The sequence below is a fragment of the Passer montanus genome, unplaced genomic scaffold, assembly GCF_014805655.1.
Source record: "Passer montanus isolate IOZ18808 unplaced genomic scaffold, ASM1480565v1 scaffold64, whole genome shotgun sequence".
NCBI lineage: Eukaryota > Metazoa > Chordata > Aves > Passeriformes > Passeridae > Passer > Passer montanus.
The window spans coordinates 456,949-476,663 of record NW_024371482.1 but is presented as its reverse complement, the minus strand read 5'-3'; the positions used below and the strand labels follow the sequence as shown (position 1 = coordinate 476,663).

The following is a 19,715-nucleotide window of genomic DNA, read 5'->3' as shown; positions in this document are numbered from 1 at the left end:
GTCTGAAGCAGGGGATCAGATTAAAAACAGACTAAATAAATCAGAAATTCAGAATGTGCAAGAAGTGCTGTCTGGTGGTGTTAAAAGCCTTCTTGAAAAGCCTGCTTAATCTTCAGACATGAGCTGTCCCTGAGCCTGTCCAACAGAGCAAGTGGCAGCAGCCTGTGAGATGTGCATCTGTCAGGAGGCCTGATGGGCTCTGCAGGTGGGATCCATTTATAGAGCCTGTACCTCTCTGCCTCTGTTCATTTCCTGGCAGAGCTCTGGAGCATTTCAGCATCGCCCAAGTGAGCTGCCAGGAGTTGCAGCCAGGCATCAGCACGTTGCACTCAGCTATAGGCTCGAGAGTTACTGATTCCTGAATTTCTGGCTCTCTAAATACCATCTCCTTCCTCCTCCAGCCGTGGCAGACAGAGCTGAGATGCCAGCAGTGAATGTCAGTAATTAAGGAGCTCATCTTTGGTCTTACCACTCTCATTGCAGTTTGGAAAGGAGCCTTGGCTAGAAGGTTACAACATGTTACAGCCAGGGTCAGCAAACAGGGAGAGGCAGCTTCAATCCTTTGAAAAGCCTCTGATAAAAACCTGAATAAAAGTGAGATGTTACTGGCATCGAGAAGGCAAAATGTGCTTTATGGACAGGGAATGAGGAAGGCTGTGTTTCCAGTAAGGGATGAGAAATGAGAGCAGTTGTATTTTTTTTTACCTGGCTGAATACGAATGTGCAACCTGAGGATGACAAGACCTTGGAGCACAAGGATCACACATACAGTGAGTGGTAATAAAGAGGCCTCACAGCAAAGACAAGGAGGAAATACCACAAAGAAGAAATGTAGAAATAACTTTAAAAAAGCCAAGAATTACTTGATTTGAAGAAAGACTTCTTGTTTCAGCACTGTCACTTCTTAGAACAGAGTACCAACAAAATTGCCTTGTCCACTTGTTGAATTGTTCAGTTTTAGCTTTGAAACCCACTTGCATCCGGTAGGCTTTGGGAAAATCTTCCCCTTTTTAAAATAAATAGCTTCTCTTTTTTGTCATTTCCCAGGCAGGTGCAAGGATGGGTCAGTGTGGTGCTGTGGAAGGTGGGGAGCCACAGTGGCTGATGGCACCACCTGCCTGTGGCTCCCAGCCTGGGGCACTCCTGGCCTCGAGGGTTTGGTGGCCTTGAGGGGAAATAGAGGGGGAGAGAAGGGGCAGGAGCTGCCCAAAACTTCACCTGCCTAATTCTGCTTGGAGTGAGTAATTCCCTTTCTGTGGCGAGAGAAGAAAAATAATAAAATATCCAGTAACAAGGGTCTTTTCCCCTTTTCCTGCAAGCTCCATCTGTGAGGACTGGAGCCTGTGAGAAGCTGTGTGGGCAGCAGCACCAGCACATTCAGTGCACTGGTAACACTGGGAAGAATTTAATCTGTCTGTTAATCCGTTCTGATAAGATCCCTCCTGACATTTTCAATAATTATTTCTTCCTTCTTAGTGGTTTTTTCTTCATACCAAACATTTAGAGTTTGGGAGGTAAGAAGGTGAAAGGGCAGAATTTACTGCTTTCCTGAGCTCTGACATTATCCCTTAGTCACTCACCAGGGGCAGGAGAAGTTCCATTTAAGAGTAATTTTCTCTTAGGATTATTATGCCAGAAGAGTTTCTGTGTATAAATGTCTCTGGCTTCTGCCACTCATGCAGCAGTGTTGTCCAGTTGTCTGTAATGTCTTCTGCACTAAAAACCATGAAGGATTATCTAATCCAATTGCTAAAAATCTTTGAAATTGTTATCATCAATATCCACTTAATCCAAATGCTTGGTAACAGCCTAGAAAATCCTTTTATTACAAATGCCATACCTTGCTTCCTCAGTAGATAAGTAACTGATTAGGTTTTTCCCAAAGTATTTAGGCTCTCTGGTAATAAAGCTCTGCAGAAAAACCAACCTGGCACTTCTGATAGTTTAGGGTTAGGAAAAGGGCAAAACAAATCAGATTCCTGAAATACCACAAACAAGCAAAACAGAGTCCAAGGCACTTCCCCCTTTGTAGCTCATCTTATGGAGACATCTCCAGTTCAGAGCCAGAAACTGGACATTAAAAATAAAGTCCCTGTCAAGAGCAAAGCCAGAATCACATCCTAATTGATCCTGCCAGAGTATGTCAAGGGAGCAGATGAAAACCTTGTGGATAAAGGGAAACCCACCAGGACTGGAAGGCCACATAATTGGTGGTGGGATTAAAACCCTCCCAGGGATTTAGGGAGTGAGTACCTAAATCAGTAAATAAATTTAGTACATAAAGCCTGAGGTGTGAAGGTCTGGGGTGCTTCTGCCATGAGCACCCAGCCAGGATGAGAGGACACAGCCTCAAGCTGCAGCAGGGAAGGTTTAGGTTGGACATCAGGAGGAATTTCTTCACAGAAAGGGTGATTAGGCATTGGAATGGGCTGCCCAGGGAGGGAGGTGTTTAAGGAAAGTCTGGACATGGCACTCAGTGCTCTGGTTTGGGAGACAGGCGGTGTTGGGCTGTAGGTCAGATTGGTGACCTCAGGGATCCTTTCCAGCTGATTCAGGGATTCTGTGACCCACCGGGGCTGGGCACCCACAGGCTCCCAGGGCTGGAATGGCCCACGGACCACGGAGCTGACTGACCCCAGGGGGCTGGAGGAACACGGCAATGGAGCCCCCAAACCCCCACTGCCCCCAGGCCATGTCACCCTTAGGTGCCCTCAGAAAGCAGAGCACAGTGGGTGCTGGGGGCAGCAGGGGGCAGCTCTGGGGGGGTTGCTGGGATGGTTGCTGGGATGGTTGCTAGGCACAGTTGCCAGGGATGGTTGTTGGGATAGTTTCTGGGATGATTGTTAGGGATGGTTTATGGGATGGTTGCTGGGATGGTTGCCGGGGTGGTTGCCGGGGTGGTTGCTGGGATGGTTGCTAGGGATGGTTGCTAGGCACAGTTGCCAGGGATGGTTGTTGGGATAGTTTCTGGGATGATTGTTAGGGATGGTTTATGGGATGGTTGTAGCTACATGATCTGGGGTGGTTGCTAGGATGGTTGCCGGGGTGGTTGCTGGGGTGGTTGTTGGGGTGGTTGTTGGGATGGTTGCTAGGGATGGTTGCTAGGCACAGTTGCCAGGGGCGGTTGCTAGGGCGAGTGCTAGGGATGGTTGCTCGGATGGTTGCCAAGGATGGTTGCTGGGGCGGTTGATGGGATGGTTGCTAGGGATGGGTGCTGGGATGGTTGTCAAGGGTGGTTGCTGGGACGGTTGCTAGGGATGGTTGCTAGGAGCGGTTGCTAGGGGTGGTTGCTGGGATGGTTTCTGGGATGGTTGCTAGGGATGGTTGCTGGGATGGTTTCTGGGATGGCTGTTGGAATGGTTTCTGGGATGGTTGCTAGGGATGGTTGCCAGGGGTGGCTGCTAGGGATGGCTGCCGGGACGGTTGCTGGGATGGTTGCCAGGGTGGTTGCCGGGGCTGTTGCCGGGATGGCTGTGACGGTCGGTTTCTGGGATGGTTGCGGGGATGGTTGCCAGGGCTGTTGCTGGGATGGTTGCGGGGATGGTTGCCAGGGGTGGTTGCCGGGGATGGCTGTCACGCTCGGTAGCCGGGGCTGTGCCGGGGCCGTGCCGGGGCGGGCCGGGGCGGGCCGGAAGCGCTTCCAGCGGCCGGGAAGCCGTTCCGGGGCGGCGCGGAGCGGAGCGGGCGGTGAGCGGGGCCGTGCCGGGGCTGCGGGCACGGGGCTCTGCCGGATGGCTGTCACGGTCGGTTGCCGGGGATGGCTGTCACGCTCGGTAGCCGGGATGGCTGTCACGGTCGGTTGCCGGGGATGGCTGTCACGCTCGGTAGCCGGGATGGCTGTCACGGTCGGTTGCCGGGGATGGCTGTCACGCTCGGTAGCCGGGGCCGTGCCGGGGCGGGCCGGAAGCGCTTCCAGCGGCCGGGAAGCCGTTCCGGGGCGGCGCGGAGCGGAGCGGGCGGTGAGCGGGGCCGTGCCGGGGCTGCGGGCACGGGGCTCTGCCGAGGGGCCGAGGAGGCTGCAGCACCGCCCCGGGAGGCGAGCGCTGAGCCGGGGGACCGCGCTGGGGCTGGCCCGGCAGGGACGGAGGGAGGAGGGATGAGGGACGGAGGGATGGAGGGATGGAGGGATGGGGGACGAGGGAGGAGGACGCGCTGTCCCCGCCCGGGGCTGCTCCTGGCCCAGCCCCGGCCCCTGTCGCCCGCTGGCCCCTCGGGCGGCATTCAGCGCTGCGGACAGGAGCAGCCGGTGGGAATTGCCCGGGCTCCATCCCCACACCTCCTAAGCCGTTTGAAAATCCCAACCTGGGCTTTTTTTGCCTCGTCCTTTGACGGAGTCTTTCCCTGTGCTTTATCTCCAAGAATACACTAATACATGTTACTTGAGCCGCTCCCGAGGCTTTGCCTCTGCCCGTTGTTTCTGTAGTGCCAGGTGAAAGCATCAGCTGGGAAACAGTGCAGCAGGAAGAAAGGTTTGGTCTCTCCTGGCTGGTGCCCGGCCCTGATCCTGCAAATAAGTTGTTTTTTTGTCTCAGGGCTGGTCCTGAGCCCTGGGGAGCAGCCACATGCCCCTTGGTGCTGTCACTGAGCAGAGCAGGAGCTGCAGCCCCCGAGCCCTGGCTGGTGCTGTGGGGAGAGGAGGGAGCCTCCCCTCCTCCAGCTGCTCACTGGGTACCAGACCTCGGGAATAAACTGGGAGGGGCAAGGACAGCTTCCTCTCAGGGTCTGACAGAGGAGCATTGATCTTCAAATGCAATTTAGGAAGAGCTGCTTTAAGTGTGGCCATGGTGAGGTGGTGTGAGGAGAAAGGCAGCTGGCAACCTGTGGGGAAGAAGAGATGTTTTCTGAGGAAAAAGTGGTGAAACTGAGCGTTTTGGGAACAGGGAGGAAGGCTCCAGCACCCAGACCTGTTGGTTTAGGTGCAAGGCAGAGGCTTTGGGCACCTTGTGAACCACTGGAGTTTTTTAAAACTGAGGAATGTGCTCAGAGTTGGGCTCCAGTGGTGGCAGGAAAATCAGTGGTTGGAGCATGGGTTGCCTGAGCAAGCAAGGACACTGCTGTAATTAGTTGGAGCACAATGCCAGGTTTTTCTGACTATGTTTCATGGGATATTGATTCAAATGGTGGTGGCAGCTGTTGGAGAGCTCTTGGTGCTGGTCATGGCACCTGGATTTGTTAGAGAACTACTAATGCCCTCAGGGGAGGTGAGCTAGAAGAGGGAAAAGGAGGGGAGGGTTGTAGAAGATGAGGACAGAGATTTTTTTGTTTTCATAGTATGTGTTTCCTTTTCCTGTTTATCTCTGTGTGTTGTGTTTCAGGTGGTGAATTGGGGTTATCAGCAGGAGTTTGTCCTGAGAAAACTCCAGGTGAGGAATGAAGGAACTTCCCTTCCTGCTGTGTTTGAGGACAGGGGCCAGGGGCAGGCAACAACAATGTTTTCAAAAGATGCCCAGATGAGATAAGTGCAGCTCAGAGGGGATTCTGTGTCTTGCTTAGGAACTGCTGCCTTGGTGGGTTGGGAGGGGTGATTTCAAAGGCAGAAGCAATTGGGATGAGCCACATGCATGCAGGCTTTGTTCAGAGCATTGAGCAGCTTTGGGCCTGGCTGAGCCTGGGTGGGTCACTGTGTGTCCTGGCTTCATGTACAGTCCCACACAGCCCTTGCTGGCTGAGATTCAATCAGAATTTGAAATATTTTCTTTCTCTGAAGTACAGACCTGGACAGGACCTCGAGAGGTCACCTATTCTTATCTCCTGGGTCAAAGGCAGAATTGTATATACCCACACCCATCCCAGGCCAGAGCTTATCTGATCTGCTCTTCTGAATCACCAGGGATTCCACAGCCTCTCCATTCCAGTGGCTGGCAGTCTGTGCAGTTGGAAATGTTCTCCTGTCTTAAAATTCAAAATAACATTCTGTATTTCAGCTGAATGAAAACAAAACAATTTTTTTTCTAATTTATATACCTCTCTCTTTAGTGTGTCACCAAGTGATAGTTGCCTCTTGTGCAATGGCATTGAGTTGATTCTCAAATTTATCAATTATTAATTTGCTGGGATTTGCCACATTTACCATCCTCTGGACTGGGTCACATCTGCAGATTGTAACAACCTCCTCCCAGCCTGAGAAATGCAGAGATCTCTCCTGCTTTGGAGAGAATTCCCAGGAGGCAAACTCAGCCTACAAGCTCAGTCACACCAGGCTTCAGTGGTACAGAGAACTGTGACTCTCAGTGAGCAGTGCTGATCCAGGGAATGCACACTGGGATCATCCAGGTCAGGAAAACCGAGTGGGGCACTAATCACAGCTGAGTGTGATGGCATCTCAGACTGATTGGATTTCCCTTTGGGGACTTCCTGAGGCTTACTCTAGCAGTTCTGGCAGGAGAGTTCTCCCTCGTTGTGAAAAGCCATTACTCATTCATAGAACAAATTGACAACTCCATTAGCAAAAGATAAAGGGAGGAAGGAAGGATGGGCTCATGGCTGAGAAGCTTGGGACCCAGGAGATCAATATTTAACTCTGCCACAAACTACCTGTGACTGTTTTAACTTGTATGGGGCTTAGTGTAACCACTAAAGCCACACTTCAGTTTCTACACATAGCTTGTTCCTCTGCCTTCAGCAGCTCTGCTTCTGTGAGGTTTAAGTAGTTGGGTTTGCACAGCATCTAAAACAATGAGGCTGTGACCACAGAGACAATATAGGTAAAGATAAGTAATAATCACCTTGCATGTGTGATCAACTTCAGGAAGAAATGTATTCTTGCTTATTAAGCTTTTCCCTTATTGTTTCATGAACATGGTTCATATTTTGTCTGCTCCTCACGCACAAATAGTCTAATACCAGGAGCTGAGTGCTATTTTTGTAGGCAGGTGACAAAAGACAAACACCCCAATTAAGCACAGCTTTCCTTTTCCTTTCTGTTATTCTCCAGTAGTTCAAGAGTATCTTCAAAACTCCATGAGGGAGTCTCATTTTTGGATAACAGGAAGCAATGCCAGAAAGGATGATGCCAAAAGTTGCTGTGTATTTTCTCCCTTGCAGTAACCAGTCTTCTTGAGAGCAGTAGAGGAGCAGGGTGCACTGACAATGGCTGCAGAGTTGGATTTCTCCCCACCTGAGATCCCTGAGCCCACGTTCATGGAGAATGTGCTCCGCTATGGACTCTTCTTTGGAGCCATTTTCCAGCTGATCTGTGTGCTTGCCATCATCCTGCCCGTGTCCAAGTCCCACAAGACAGTAAGTACTGCTCTTTAATAGTGATATAAATGGGCAGAGTCAGAGAAAACAGGATGGGAGGGAATGTGGAGTAGCTAATGGAGACACAGCTGCCCCTGGGATTGGTGACAGTTTCATTGTTCATTCTCCTTCCTTCCCTCTGGCTTTCCCATCTCCAGCTTCTGTCTTGTGATTTACGACCAGATAGGAAAGTCAGGAACAAATACCTGAGCCAGGATCTCTCTTAATATCAGTGAAAAAAGCAACCTGAAGCACTGACAGGGTGCTGAATGCATGTGCAGTTCCTGGCTGCAAGAGAAAGCTTTGTCCCAGCCCATATTGTCATCCTGCTGATTTGCTTCATTAATTGCCAGGCAGGACATCCCCTGGCAGGACTTGCCTTCAGGAAATTACTCTGGGCTTGAGTTTGTGTGTGATTTTTGGAAGCAAGATGCAGGTGAAATTTCTAGTATATCCTAAAGGTGAGGAAAGCAGTTTTCAGCACTGACATCCCATCCAGTGCCCAAGGGTCCTTTGATGCAGCTGGCACAGGAGAAGTTGAAAGGGAAAGGTTGAGGTGAAGTTGAAGTTGAGGTGAGCTGTTCCTCTAGACTGGGGGATGTCCTGCATCTGCCTGGCTTTTTTCATTTAAGAGAAAAATGTCTTTGGTGCTGGGGACAGGTATTTCAGTGCAGCAAGGTGATCAGGCTGCAAGTTTGGTTCTTTGACACAGATGTTGATGGTGTATTTTCAGTAACAACTCAGTATGGAGTTTTGTTTTCAGACTCTTTATTTCCATGTTTGCTCCCTCCTGTGCAGAGGCAGCCGGGAAATTTTCAGCCTCTTGGGGGAAGGGAATGCCTCAGGAAGAGGTACAGAGTGAAGGATGAAGTTATGACCCAATTTTTCCACCTTTAACTGCTAGTGTGATGTGATGCTGTCCTGCCATGGGCCATGCTCCCTCCTGCTTGTCCAGCCACAGGAACAGGCAGTTGCTGGACACCATGCAGTGGCATTGCAAGTCTTAGAATCTTAGAATCATTCAGGTTGGAAAAGACCTTGAAGATCATTGAGTCCAACCTTTGCACTGTTACTCTGCAGCCACCAGCACCTGTCTGTCAGAGCCCATCATTTCCCCAGTAAATTTTTGAGAAATACCAGGTAACCCCATTCTTGAAAGTTGGAAAGAGTGAGAGCTTTGGAGTAGGAAACTGGAGACCAGCCCCCAATTAAAATAAGGCTCAAGGATCTTTTACTGCTTACATCTGTAGTATGCCTTGATGTTTGCATACTCTAGTTTTTATTTTTTCCATATATAAACTTTGCTTTTGATGTGCCCATATGACTTGTTTACAAAGCCATAAACACCATAGGTTGTCCCTCCAGATCCTGGGAATGATGCTTGAGTCTGGGTAGGATATTGGGGAACTTGCTGTCTTGGAGCCTCAAACTTTGAAGTTTGGACATTAGAAGGCAGCAGTGTTCACGTTATGGCAGCAGCATTCTGCATCCCTGAGTAACAACCAGCTCCCTGTGCACTGATCACAGCTTTGGAAAGCCAGCCAAGTCTCCTTCCTTGGAAAGCCACACAGATGTGAGCTGTAATAGCCCAGTAACTTGAGAGACTTTGAACCAAGCTCTTTGATTAAAAGGACACTGTCAGATGCTGCCTCCCCCTCCATTATCTGGAGTTCTGCCTTGGAAGCCTGGAACTCGCACGTCTTGCTCAGCCATTTTTTGTGTGTCCTTTTCCAGTTGGCACACTCAGGCTGAGAGAACCCAAGATGCTAAAGCAATATTTATACTCAAATGCATTTAATGAAAGGAGGCAATCTGCATGTGTGTGCTTTCTCAGAGGAGACTGGCGCTGTTCCCTTGTGTTTTCACAAGATAACTAGATTTTATTTCCCATGGCTGCAATATTATCTCTCATCTTCTCTGAAGGAAACAAGCATCACATCTCAGTATTTTGTTAGTCCAGGTGAAGAAAGCTTTGCCTGCAATTCCCTCCTCGGATTTTAGAGGCTCTGAAGTTTATATTCTTACTGCTGCTTTGGGGAATATTTGCTTGTCTTGCACGTGATAGTGATTAATGTTTGGCAGAAATGCCTGCTGTCTGTTTCCATGCATCCTGGTGATTATATGTTATCTTTTCCTAATTCAAATAGTTTTCATTTAGTGTTGATTTTCTTCTTGCCTTCAAAGTTTTTCTTCTCCAAAGCCTGTTTTATATATTTAAGGCTTTAATGGCATCTCTGGTAACAAGCTGTTTCTGTGCAGAAACTCACACTCATCAAAAAGCACATGCAGAAGGAGCAGAGATGATGCTGCTCGAGTCTCATTAAATGTGGCCTCAGTTTGACATCAATGTGTTCCAACAGAGATACCCAGCACTTGTTTCCTCTGGCTTATACTTGAATCCCCAAAGCAACCTGTTAGCAAATGGTAAAAAAATAGTTACTGACTGTTTCTTAATTGATTCTTGTAGGACTCAGACAGTTTTGAGCCTAAGAATTCCGAGCCGGTGAAGAAGCCAAAGGCAACTGCTCCACAGATAAGCAAGAAACCAAAGAAGGAAACCAAAAAGAAACGATAGAGGTGTGACTGATGAGCCTCCCAAGACCAAATAACCACCTATAATCGTGCTTCCTCAGAGACAGCATCAAAGGCAACTAACTCTCTTAATGGTTTTCTGGCATTGCCATCTTTTACTTTTCAGGGGCAAGGGAGAAGAAATTTAGAAGAGTGGAAGGGTTGGGGTTCTGCCATAGATTTCTTACAAGCAAAGAGAACTTCTCATATCCAGGACTTCATTTGACTTGATTGATGTCACCATTATAGTGACTTCTTCCAGTTCTGGTGGGTAAAGAGGGCTGTTGGCATGGCTCCTCCATGCTGGCTGGGATTTGTAGTGAAGTCCCTCTGGAAAGTGGAGCATGGGTTTGCTGCTTTGGATACCAGTTTGTGTTGTGTTTTTTGAAGGCAGAGGGATCAAATGGATCAAGAATGCCACACTACACAGCTTTGTATTCATCTCTGTTGTCATCTAGTCTGAAATACATAGCTGCATTTTATGGCTTAATCATAATGCCTTTGTCATATTCTTTAATTCTTTAGGTAATAACTCACCAGATTCCAGACTGCTGGAGATGAAAGCTTTCATTTCCCAGCGTCGCTGCCTCGTTCCCCACCCATGCACTCTTCCTTTCTATTCCCACCTTTGAAAGCAGGCACATTGCAGGGAGCTGAGGCTGTGGTGGGGATTGCAATGACTACAGGAATCAGGAAACAATTTGACTCTGGAAGGTGCAGAATTTAATGGCCATGCTAGGGGAGTTGTTCTTGGAGACTTGGGAAGACCAGGCACTGCATGCTGGAGAAGGGCTGCTGAGGTGGGAGCCTGGGGCTGGTGCACTGGTGGTGTATCAGCCTGCACTGCCTCTCTGTGCCATGGATAACCCTCCTGCCAGCTGCCTGAGCCTGACCATGGGCCCTCTTTCAGCACAGCTGGGCATCACTGCCCTTGCAGATCCCTCCAGCCTTCCCTGCCACGGCCTGCTCCCTCTCCTCTGGCTGAATTCCTCCTGAGGGTGAATTCCTTCTCAGCCTGAGAGAGGAGGTATTTCAACATCCCAGGGGTGGCAGGCCAGCTGTGTACCATGACAGCATGGCAGGGGACACAGACACTGGGTTCCTTCAGGCTCTGCTCTCCAGCCCAGGGACAGTCCAGGACTGATTTAAATGTGGCTAGACAGGACTGCAAGGAGATAGGTGGTGACGTAGGCACGGAGTCTCTGTGGAGCAGCTCGAGCTTCCTGATGCCAGCTCACATCTTGGTTTGTTTGATCAGGAGTGAGTCAATGGGAGGAGAACCTGCTCTCTGAGGCGCACCCAGGGTTCAGAGTGGCTTTGAAGGAAGGGTTCTCCCTGGCAGGGCTGCAAGTCTGTGATCCTCTTTGCATACACAGACTCCCATCCTGGAGTCACAAATGCCTGGTGAGCCAGGTGTGTGTTGTTTGACAGCAGGTGAACAGCACATTTACAGAAACCATCAGTGCTGAGGACAGCCACGTCCTCTGCTCACTCTTGCTGTTGGTGGGGTGACAGATGGATCCCAGAACCAGTGGCTCTGACTTCCCTGCTCCAGGCTCTCTGATGCTCTTAGCCAGAATGCTGGCACCAAGGTGCACTTCTTAAAATCCACCTTGGAGTTCTGCTTTAAATTCTGCTTTTTAATTTTATTTTTTTTTAGCTACATGAAGGCAGTACCAGGAGGACAGAACAAAGCATGGGAGACACAAGGACTCTAAAGTTGCTTTAAGTTCTCAGTACAAAGAAAGATTACAAAAAGTTCCCACGCAAATAACAAAGAACAGTGTTGTGCCATGAGTTTCCATGGTGGACCTGTGCTCTGTCTCTGATCTGCAGGGCAAAGAAGAGCCCTGAGTAGGTTCTGCAGATCACTCTTTCCATTTTAATACATGAGAATGGTTTTATGTAAATTCCAGCTTTCTGCAGGTTACCTAAAGCAGGGGGTTAATGCTTTAATGGAATCACAGGACACACGTTATCCAAAACACAGACTCACTTCTGCAGCTCAGAACCAGTTAGCAGTGGGCACTGTGTGGCTGTTACCTGAAATAGCAGCTGCTACATCAATGTCCACATCCAGCTGTTTGCAGACTGGCTCACTCATTGCTCAGTAGAAATCATGGATATTGGGGTTTGGTTTTGTTGGGGGGAAGAGGGATGAGATAAATTCCCCATCTGTTCCTGACAGCTTTATACCTATTTGAATGCTCTTGTTTGCTGAACTTAGAGTATGTAGAGATTACCAATAACCCATGTATTTTAGTTTATCCTGAAATGTGTAATAAATGCCATCAGAATCTTTGTTATAAAAGAAATCTGTGTTTAAAGTTGTGCTGCCTGTTCCCTCACATTGAGTGTGAAAGCTGCCAGAACTCCCAGACTATAGAAACACAGGGACATAAATAACCTATTCATTAAAATGATCCATTAAGGGAAATCCTTTCAGATCCTTTAATCTGTGAGAAATTGGTTAGTTAATACTGTCAGGCATGTGTGCATCCGTATCTGTGTTTGACTTGGAAGTAGCAAACTATTTCCTAACACTGCCTCACCTTCCTGGAAGGAGGGAGAAAACCAGCCAGTGACTAAATCAATTTGCCCCCCCATGAGAGGTTTTTTGCTCTAAGAGCCCCCACAAAGGTAGCCCAAATAAAGGCATAATTTGTTAACAATGCAAGCAGGGGATTAGGTGGGGATTCAGTAGGCTGGTAAAAGGGATTTTCAGGAGTTTGCATGGCTGGAGCATGGGGCTGTTTGGTGGCTCCTCTTGGCTGCAGTGAGACCAATGTGGTAGCCAGGCTCTGGCAAGTGTGTGTTGGTTCTTGGTAGCCAGGCTCTGGCAAGTGTCTGCTGGTTCTCTCACCAGAAAACCCAAGCAGAGAAGGACTAGTGTGGTGACTCCTTTAATTCCCAAGCACTTTTCTCCAGGCTGTTTTGTAATTAACATCCCAAAGGGAGCTGAAGACCTCATTAAGTCAATTTTATTGAAGGGGAGGTTTTCAAAGGTCTGTCTCCAGGTTCCTGCCAGTAGGCAGCACCTCTGCAGCCACACCTTGCTCTGCCACCCAAAGCCAGGAGCTGGCTGAGGGCTGGATTTCCTCTGCTGGTGTGTGTCCCAGAGCTCCTGTCCCTCAGCAGGACATGCCTCAGCTCTGAAGAAACGAGGCTGGGATTGGGAGTTCTTTCCCCTGTCTCTGATCACACTCAAGCAGGTGCTCCTCTGCAGAGCTGTGGCCGTGGCTGTCCCCTGGAGCTGTCCCCTGGAGCTGTCCCACGCTCACAATGCATCCCTGTGCTCCCCCAGAGCCAGCAGCACAATCCCTTGAGACAGAGTGATAAGTAGCTCGTGACTGGAGTTCCAGTTCACATAGTTCAATTAAATCCCTGTTAATCTTGTTCAGACCTAATTTACTTTCATTCTCATAGACACTGCTCTCTCAGCAGAGCTCCTGCTGAGGTTCCCTGCTGCCAGGGCTGGAGAGCCCCAGGCCCTCAGCCCATCAGACCCTGATGTGTGCAGAGCAGCCCCCTTGTCGAGTCAATAAACTCAGATTATTTCCCAGCCTGTCACAAAGAATGAAAATACTCCTTCAGTGCCTGGGTTTAGGGAGGGTCAGGCTTTCTGGGAATGCTTGAGGAAACCATAGGGAAGCTGTAGGAAGAGAGGACCTGCTCAGTATCTGTTTGCCAGGGCACTGCTCAACCATTCCCCTGTGTGTGTGTTCATTTTTGGACAGCTGGGGTGCTGGACTTCCCTCCTGGGAGCATCTCTTCCACACTGATACTTCTTTCAGGCAGAAGTTGTGTTGTTCACAGCCTGTGGCCTGCAGGGATTGAGATGACTGTATTGATTTAGTTGTTTGTTTATTAATCTCATGAGGCATCAGGGACTGACTGCAGTGAGAAAATGGGATGATGAGTGGAGAGTGCTGGAGTACAGAGCATTGCTGTGTGTTTGATGATTAGCCTGATTGCTGGCCTTGGCACTGGGAAGGGATCTGACCCTCCTCTTCCTCATGCAGCCAGGAGGGCTGATTTGTTTGGGAAGCATTCCCTTTCTCCCTGGCCACAGATGTGGGCTGTAATCAGTGTTTGCATTCCTCCTCCAGCTGACAGTCACTGCAGGTCCAAGGTCCAGCTCTTCTCTGGCACTTTGTGGCTTTTGAGCGGTGGTTTGTGGGGGTGTCTTCTGGCTTTTGGTACCCAGGCCACTGGGCAGGAGCTGCTCCAAGTGTCTCCTGCTTGGAGCTGGCAATTGCAGGGCAATGAAATCGGCTTCCTGCCTCTCCCTTGAAATTCAGCTGATTTTCCCATTTCACGGTGCTTCTTCCCAATTTGTGGCTTTTCTGTCACCATAAATCACTCCTCTTGTTGCTCCCAGCCTGCAGACTCACATCCACTGCAGTAGTTCTGTCCTTGCAGACACATTTTACCCACCAGTGGCAGTGGGCATTGCCTGCTGTTGTCAAGGACTGATACAAAGAAGGAACGGGTGCAGGAGCCCCCAGGATGGAGGAAGGTGTCCCTTTGTAAATTTTGGCAATGATTTTTTCAGCCAGCAGATGTAACAGCCAGGGAAGGAATTCTCCCTGCCGTGGGAGCCCCGGGTACCCCTGGAGAGCTGTGCCAAGCACATCATCCCTCCAAGCCATGAGGAGCCAAACCCATCCCACAGCACACTTCTGAGCCCGTGATGAGTGAGTGCTGTGGTGCTGCCTGTGCCCCACAGCACCCCTCAGATCCTGCTCCTCACCAGCACGCACAAGGTTTGTCTTGTGCAATCCCAAACCTCTTGCAGTGCCCACTTCCCTCCTCAGAGCTTCCCTGGTTTCATTTCCTGCCTGGAGGCCCTGGTGTGGCTTTGATGCCCCTTGCACTCTGCTTGGATCCCTGGGAATGCCCAGTCCAGGTGAGGGCTCAGCAATGCAGAGCAGGGGGTTGGAGCACAGAGGCTGATGGGCTCCTCCATGGTTTCAGTCCAGCCTTCCTGGCTGCTGGGTACAAGGTAAACCTGCTTTGGGTCACATTTTAAAACATCTGATGCCTGGTTGGTGTCTCGTTGTGTGAAAGGAGCTCAGCTCCCAAATGGGGGAGCTGTGGCTGGAAGGGCTCTCACCTCTCCCTGTCTCCAGCTCCAGGCACAGGGCTGTGTCTTTGGCATCATGCTCTGCTGGAAGTCCCATTTGCACAGCATTCCTTTTGTGCCAAACCTGCACTCAGGACAGCTCCACATTTCCTGCCAGAGGTGTCCCAGCTGCCACCCCTGGGTCAAGTTCAGCCAGTCCCAGTGCATGGGCTGGGGCCATGGAAGGCATCAGCAATGGCTGAGACATCTCACATCTTGCCCAAGCTGAACTCAGGTGTCCCTGGCTCCAAGGCTTGTTCCTGCTGCCTTCCCTTTGGCTGCTCTTGTGCAAAAGCCATCCCAAGCTCATAAATTCCCCTTGCCATGAGCCAAAGTCCAGAGTACAACAGGCAAAGCTCTCCTGCAGCTCCAGGAATCAGCTCCAGACGTTCCCTGCTGTTATTTGTGCCTCAGCTCTGGCTGCACAGGCAGGATCCTGCTGGAGCTGTGCTGCTGCTGTGGAGCTTGTGGGGTGACATCCCTGTGGCTGCCTGAGGGCAGCTCCTGCCCAGTGCTCCAGGGCCAGACTGCAGCTGCAGGAGAGGGTCCTCCTGGCTGTGGTTCCTCAGAGCAGCAGCTTGTGCTGCCCTGGTGGCTCCAGGAGGAGCAGATTTTGAGAAAAGCTGCAAGCAGTTCTCATCCCTACCTCCCCCCTCACTTAACTAGTTTTAAACTGAGCTGGGATCCAACCATCACATGGTGTAAGATTTTCAGATTCAGACTGGGCCTCCCTCGCCCATCCCTCGCTCCAAGGACCAAGACTGGAGGATGAAGGGGAAACACCCTGGAGTCTGCTCAGGCTGCAGGCAGGCCAGCAAGCAGCTGGGTGCTGGCAGGGAGGGACACCCAGCCCTGGGGCAGGGTGTCCTGGCTGTGGCTAGCAGAGCTCTGCCCCAGCCAGCCACCCTCTGCTGCTCTGCCACCAAATCAAGCCAGAAGCATAAATCTCATCTGCATGAGCTTCCCTGAGTTTTTCTGAATTGCCCTTTTCTATGGATACTAAGACTGGCCAAAAAGCAGAATTTCCATGCTGGGAGATGCCAACATCTTGTGTGTGGCTTTCATGCTGAGCTGAGGCAAGAAGCAAAACGTGTCAGATTTTTGCCCAAACGAGCTATTCCAAGATACTTAATTCAGATTGTATCAAAGCATATTTTACCAGTCAGAACCCTGACAGGAAATGTGCCTTTATTGACCATGCAGATAATTTCAGCCCACAGCTGTTGAACTCAGTGCCTCCTTATTAAATATTTGCATGTCACCGAGTCAGTGGCTTCCCCGCAGCTCTTTCCCCCAGGGAATTTTGCAATGACACTTCCTGGCAGGGGCTAAGGGCCCCTCTTGCACAGCAGATTGTCACCACACTGAGGGACACAGCAGGTCCTGAGCCCTCCTGGTAATTTCTTCTCTGGTGCCCCTTTTTATCCCATAACCTGCAGGATGCTGGCAATTTGCTGGGCTCCTGCAGCCCTGATGCTCAGTGTGGGAGAGAATGGCCAGAATGAGCATTTCTAGCATGAAATATTGCCAAATGGCTCGTGCTGCAGGGTTATTCTGGTCAATCCCCCTTAGTAAATCAGCTCCTGAGCTTGAAACTGCAGCTTCCCTAACGGGGCCGATGGTGCTGATCATTTCCCATCTCACACTCACTATTTGCAGGGCTGTAAAGCTCAATGAAAATCATAAAATCTCAGGGCAAGAGCCACGTCTGCCTCTCTCTCTCTGTCCAGCATCTCAAACACAACCATTATATTATTAATAGTAATAATTCCTGCAACTGTATTTGCAATTTGCAGTGAACAAAGTGCAGCCTCAGGAACAGAATCCAATAGACAAAACTTATTCACACGTGCCAAGGGGATGCTTAAAAATAAAGCTGGCTGGAGATGAATAGATGTTTTGTTGTAAATCCACGGTTACTTTGGGGAGGTCAGGGCTCAGATCAAATCCTGGACCCAACAAGCACCCTCTTACCTCACAGGAGGATTTCAGGAGCCCTGTGGAGCAGTTTGATCTGCACACCTGGAGGGGAAGGAGCCACGTACCTACTTACTTACTCATGAGCATGGCAGCATCTGCCCACAGTAACTCTCATTCTTCTTGTTGCTGATGAAACTCGTGTAAAGGTCAGCAAGGAAGCACAGAAATACCTGAGCATGCCTTCATTTCTTTTTAAAGTATCATTTCAAGACGTCCTGTAATAACCGAGCCACTGGAAATACTCAGTGCTACTTTTGTTCAAATTGAAAGTACCTGGTTTTAGTTTCTGTCACCCTCTTCCTCTCTCTGGGGTGGGTTTTATCAGCGCTATTTAAAAGTGAAGAATCATATCAAGAAAATAAGTTTCGGACGAGAGACTGAAATCGCTGGTTGGGTGAAAAAAGCAGCAATTTGCATCAGACTGCTTAAAGATAAATATTTGGAGAGATGCAGGAGGCAAAGGGAAGTGGGTGGCCAGGGCTTGTCAGGCTCCAGAGCTCATGTCTGAGCCAGGAGTGTCCTGAGGTGAGCTGCGTTGCTTAAATGCTCTTAAATCGCACTATCACCAGCACTGCGTGTTTAATGTCAGCCCTGTGAGGGCACATTCCAGCATCTGAGACCGAAAGATAAAGAGTCTGGGCTTAGACAGTGTCTGTTTGTCATTTTAGATTTGCACATTGGCACCATCCTAGAGGAAGGAGCAGGGCTTTGTCCTGGCCTTGCTCTGGCTGTTGAAAGGCTCAGCGCTGTGGGTGTTTGCCCTGCAGCCACGGGCCGGCACCGCCAGAGATGGGAACTCCGATTGGGAGGACAGCCCGGAGAAAAGAAGCTGATTGCAAAAGAGAAAAACAAAATACAAATATTTATAAGTCATAATTGCATCTTAGATTTGGGTCTGGATCCAGCAGAGGCTGAGTCATCCTCAGCAGCTCAGCCGGGGCTGGAGCCAGGTCCCCACTCTCCGGGGTGTTCTCCCCTCGGGCAGAGCTCCGGGCTGGAGTGGGCGCTGCTGGGACAGGGAGGGACAGGGGAGTGTCCCTGTGTCCCTGTGTCCCTGTGTCCCCGTGTCCCTGTGTCCCCGTGTCCCCGTGTGCCTGTGTCCCTGTGTCCCCGTGTGCCTGTGCAGCACAGCAGGGAGAAGGCGTGCGGCTGCCCAGGCATTGCTGTGACCCCCCATTCCCGCGGGGATGAGCACAGCAGCACCCGGGACTGCCCCGCACCAGCGGCTTAACCCCTTCATCCCAGAGCGGATGAGGAATCCTCCCCTCCAGAGCTGAACAGCAGAGCGGGTGGGCTGGGAATTAACACCCCCAAGGCTCGGGACAGACCGGGCTGTGGCTGGATGCTCCGGCCCCGGACCACACACGCCACGGGTGTCCGGGGAGCCCGGCCAGCCCTGGGAGGGAGCCCGCAGGGAAAGCGTCTCCCGGCCGGCTGCAGGGACCTTATCAGCGGCGCTCCTCCCAGGGAAGGGCCCCTCGCAAGGCGCTGGCCGGGGGTGATGGAGCGGCGCGTGCATGACTCCCTGTTCCTGGTGACTCATGGATTCGCTGGCCTTCGCCAGTGTCATGGGAAATATTTTTTTAATAACTCAAAAGGCTTGGGGGGGGAGGAGGAGGAGTGGGAAACAGAAAGAAAAACTCCACCACACAGTTCTTCAAAAGTTGTTAACTTCCCAGATTGTTTGTGAAATGTCAGCTCTTGCTCAGAGGAAGGAGGGTTTTGGGAAAAGCCCCGCGGAGTGGCTGCGGGGCTGCTCGGAGGGGTGGGCTCGGAGGGGTGGGCTCGGAGGGGTGGGCAAGGGCGGCACAGGCGGTGCTGGCTCTGCAAACGCGAGGGTCACTGCGGCTGGCCAGCACAAAAGAGCTACATGTGGGTTTAAGGAGTGGACTGCTTCACCCCCTTTCTTCCTGGAGGATAACGTGACAGCCAACACTTCAGTGGATCGCCAGTGGGGGAGGTGGGAGGGCTGCCAGCGCCGCTGAGCTGGTCGGGCAGCCCCGACGGGCTGGGCGCAGGCATCGGGGCACCCGGCTGAGCCCGTGTGTGCACCCCGGTGCCAGGGCAAGGCTGGGCATTTCCCACCTCCTGCTGCTGCTGCCCAAAGAGGAGGGTGCTGAGGCGCAAGGGAACAATGGGTGGAACCGTTCCCGTGTGCCCACCTGCCTGAATGGAACTCAGGGGCACACACACCCGAGGGGTGATGCTGCCAGCTGGGGAGGGGCCCCCAGGAGCAGCCGCAGCTCCACTCTGCCTTGTTTTGGATCCGGCACCGGCTTCAGGGCCGATCAGGGGTGGGAGGTGTGAACCCCTAAAAGGAATGGATGCCCCGGCGGAGCACAGACACCGGCTCCAAAGGGCCCCACAAAGTTCCCGGGGTTCTCAGGGAGGCACAGGACGTGGTTTATCTTTGCCTGCTTTTCCATCTGAAGTTTTGCCTCCTTCCTACTTCACAGAAGGGGGAACGTGGGTTGCAGTCCTCCGGGAAGGCGAGGTGTCCCTCCCGGGGATGGGGAGGAACAGAACCTGACAAAACAGCATTTCCCTGCAATTCGCCGTGTGTCAGAGCTGTTGAATAAAGCGAACCGCAACCCAGCCGGGAGGTTTCAGCCTCCTGAAAATCACTTTTGTGTTACCAGCTCCGGCTTCCAGGTACCACACCAAGCCAGCCCGCCGGGACGGGCAGCGCCGGGCTCGGCTGGGAGCACCCCCAGCCCCTCACCCGCGGGGCGACGCGCCCCGAGGAGCGCGGCCGGCGCTCCCACGCGTGTCCCCGGCACCGCCGGGCCCACGGAGGGAG

General features: G+C 51.2%; 1 protein-coding gene across 3 annotated transcripts; it reads left to right on the top strand.

Moving 5' to 3' along the window:
* Positions 1 to 3,650: 3,650 nt before the first annotated feature.
* Positions 3,651 to 12,125, top strand: MANBAL (mannosidase beta like). Of its 3 annotated transcripts, XM_039728195.1 has the most exons (5): positions 3,950 to 4,036; positions 5,316 to 5,363; positions 7,045 to 7,239; positions 9,707 to 9,816; positions 9,938 to 12,125. In XM_039728195.1, the coding sequence occupies exons 3-4, from the start codon at positions 7,090 to 7,092 to the stop codon at positions 9,812 to 9,814; spliced, it is 258 nt and encodes an 85-aa protein (XP_039584129.1). In that variant the 5' UTR covers positions 3,950 to 4,036; positions 5,316 to 5,363; positions 7,045 to 7,089; the 3' UTR covers positions 9,815 to 9,816; positions 9,938 to 12,125. The 3 variants fall into 3 exon arrangements, with proteins under 3 accessions (XP_039584128.1, XP_039584129.1, XP_039584127.1); XM_039728194.1 differs by lacking the exon at positions 3,950 to 4,036 and adding an exon at positions 3,651 to 3,687 and having other exon boundaries at positions 9,707 to 12,125; XM_039728193.1 differs by having other exon boundaries at positions 9,707 to 12,125.
* The last annotated feature ends 7,590 nt before the right edge of the window (positions 12,126 to 19,715 follow it).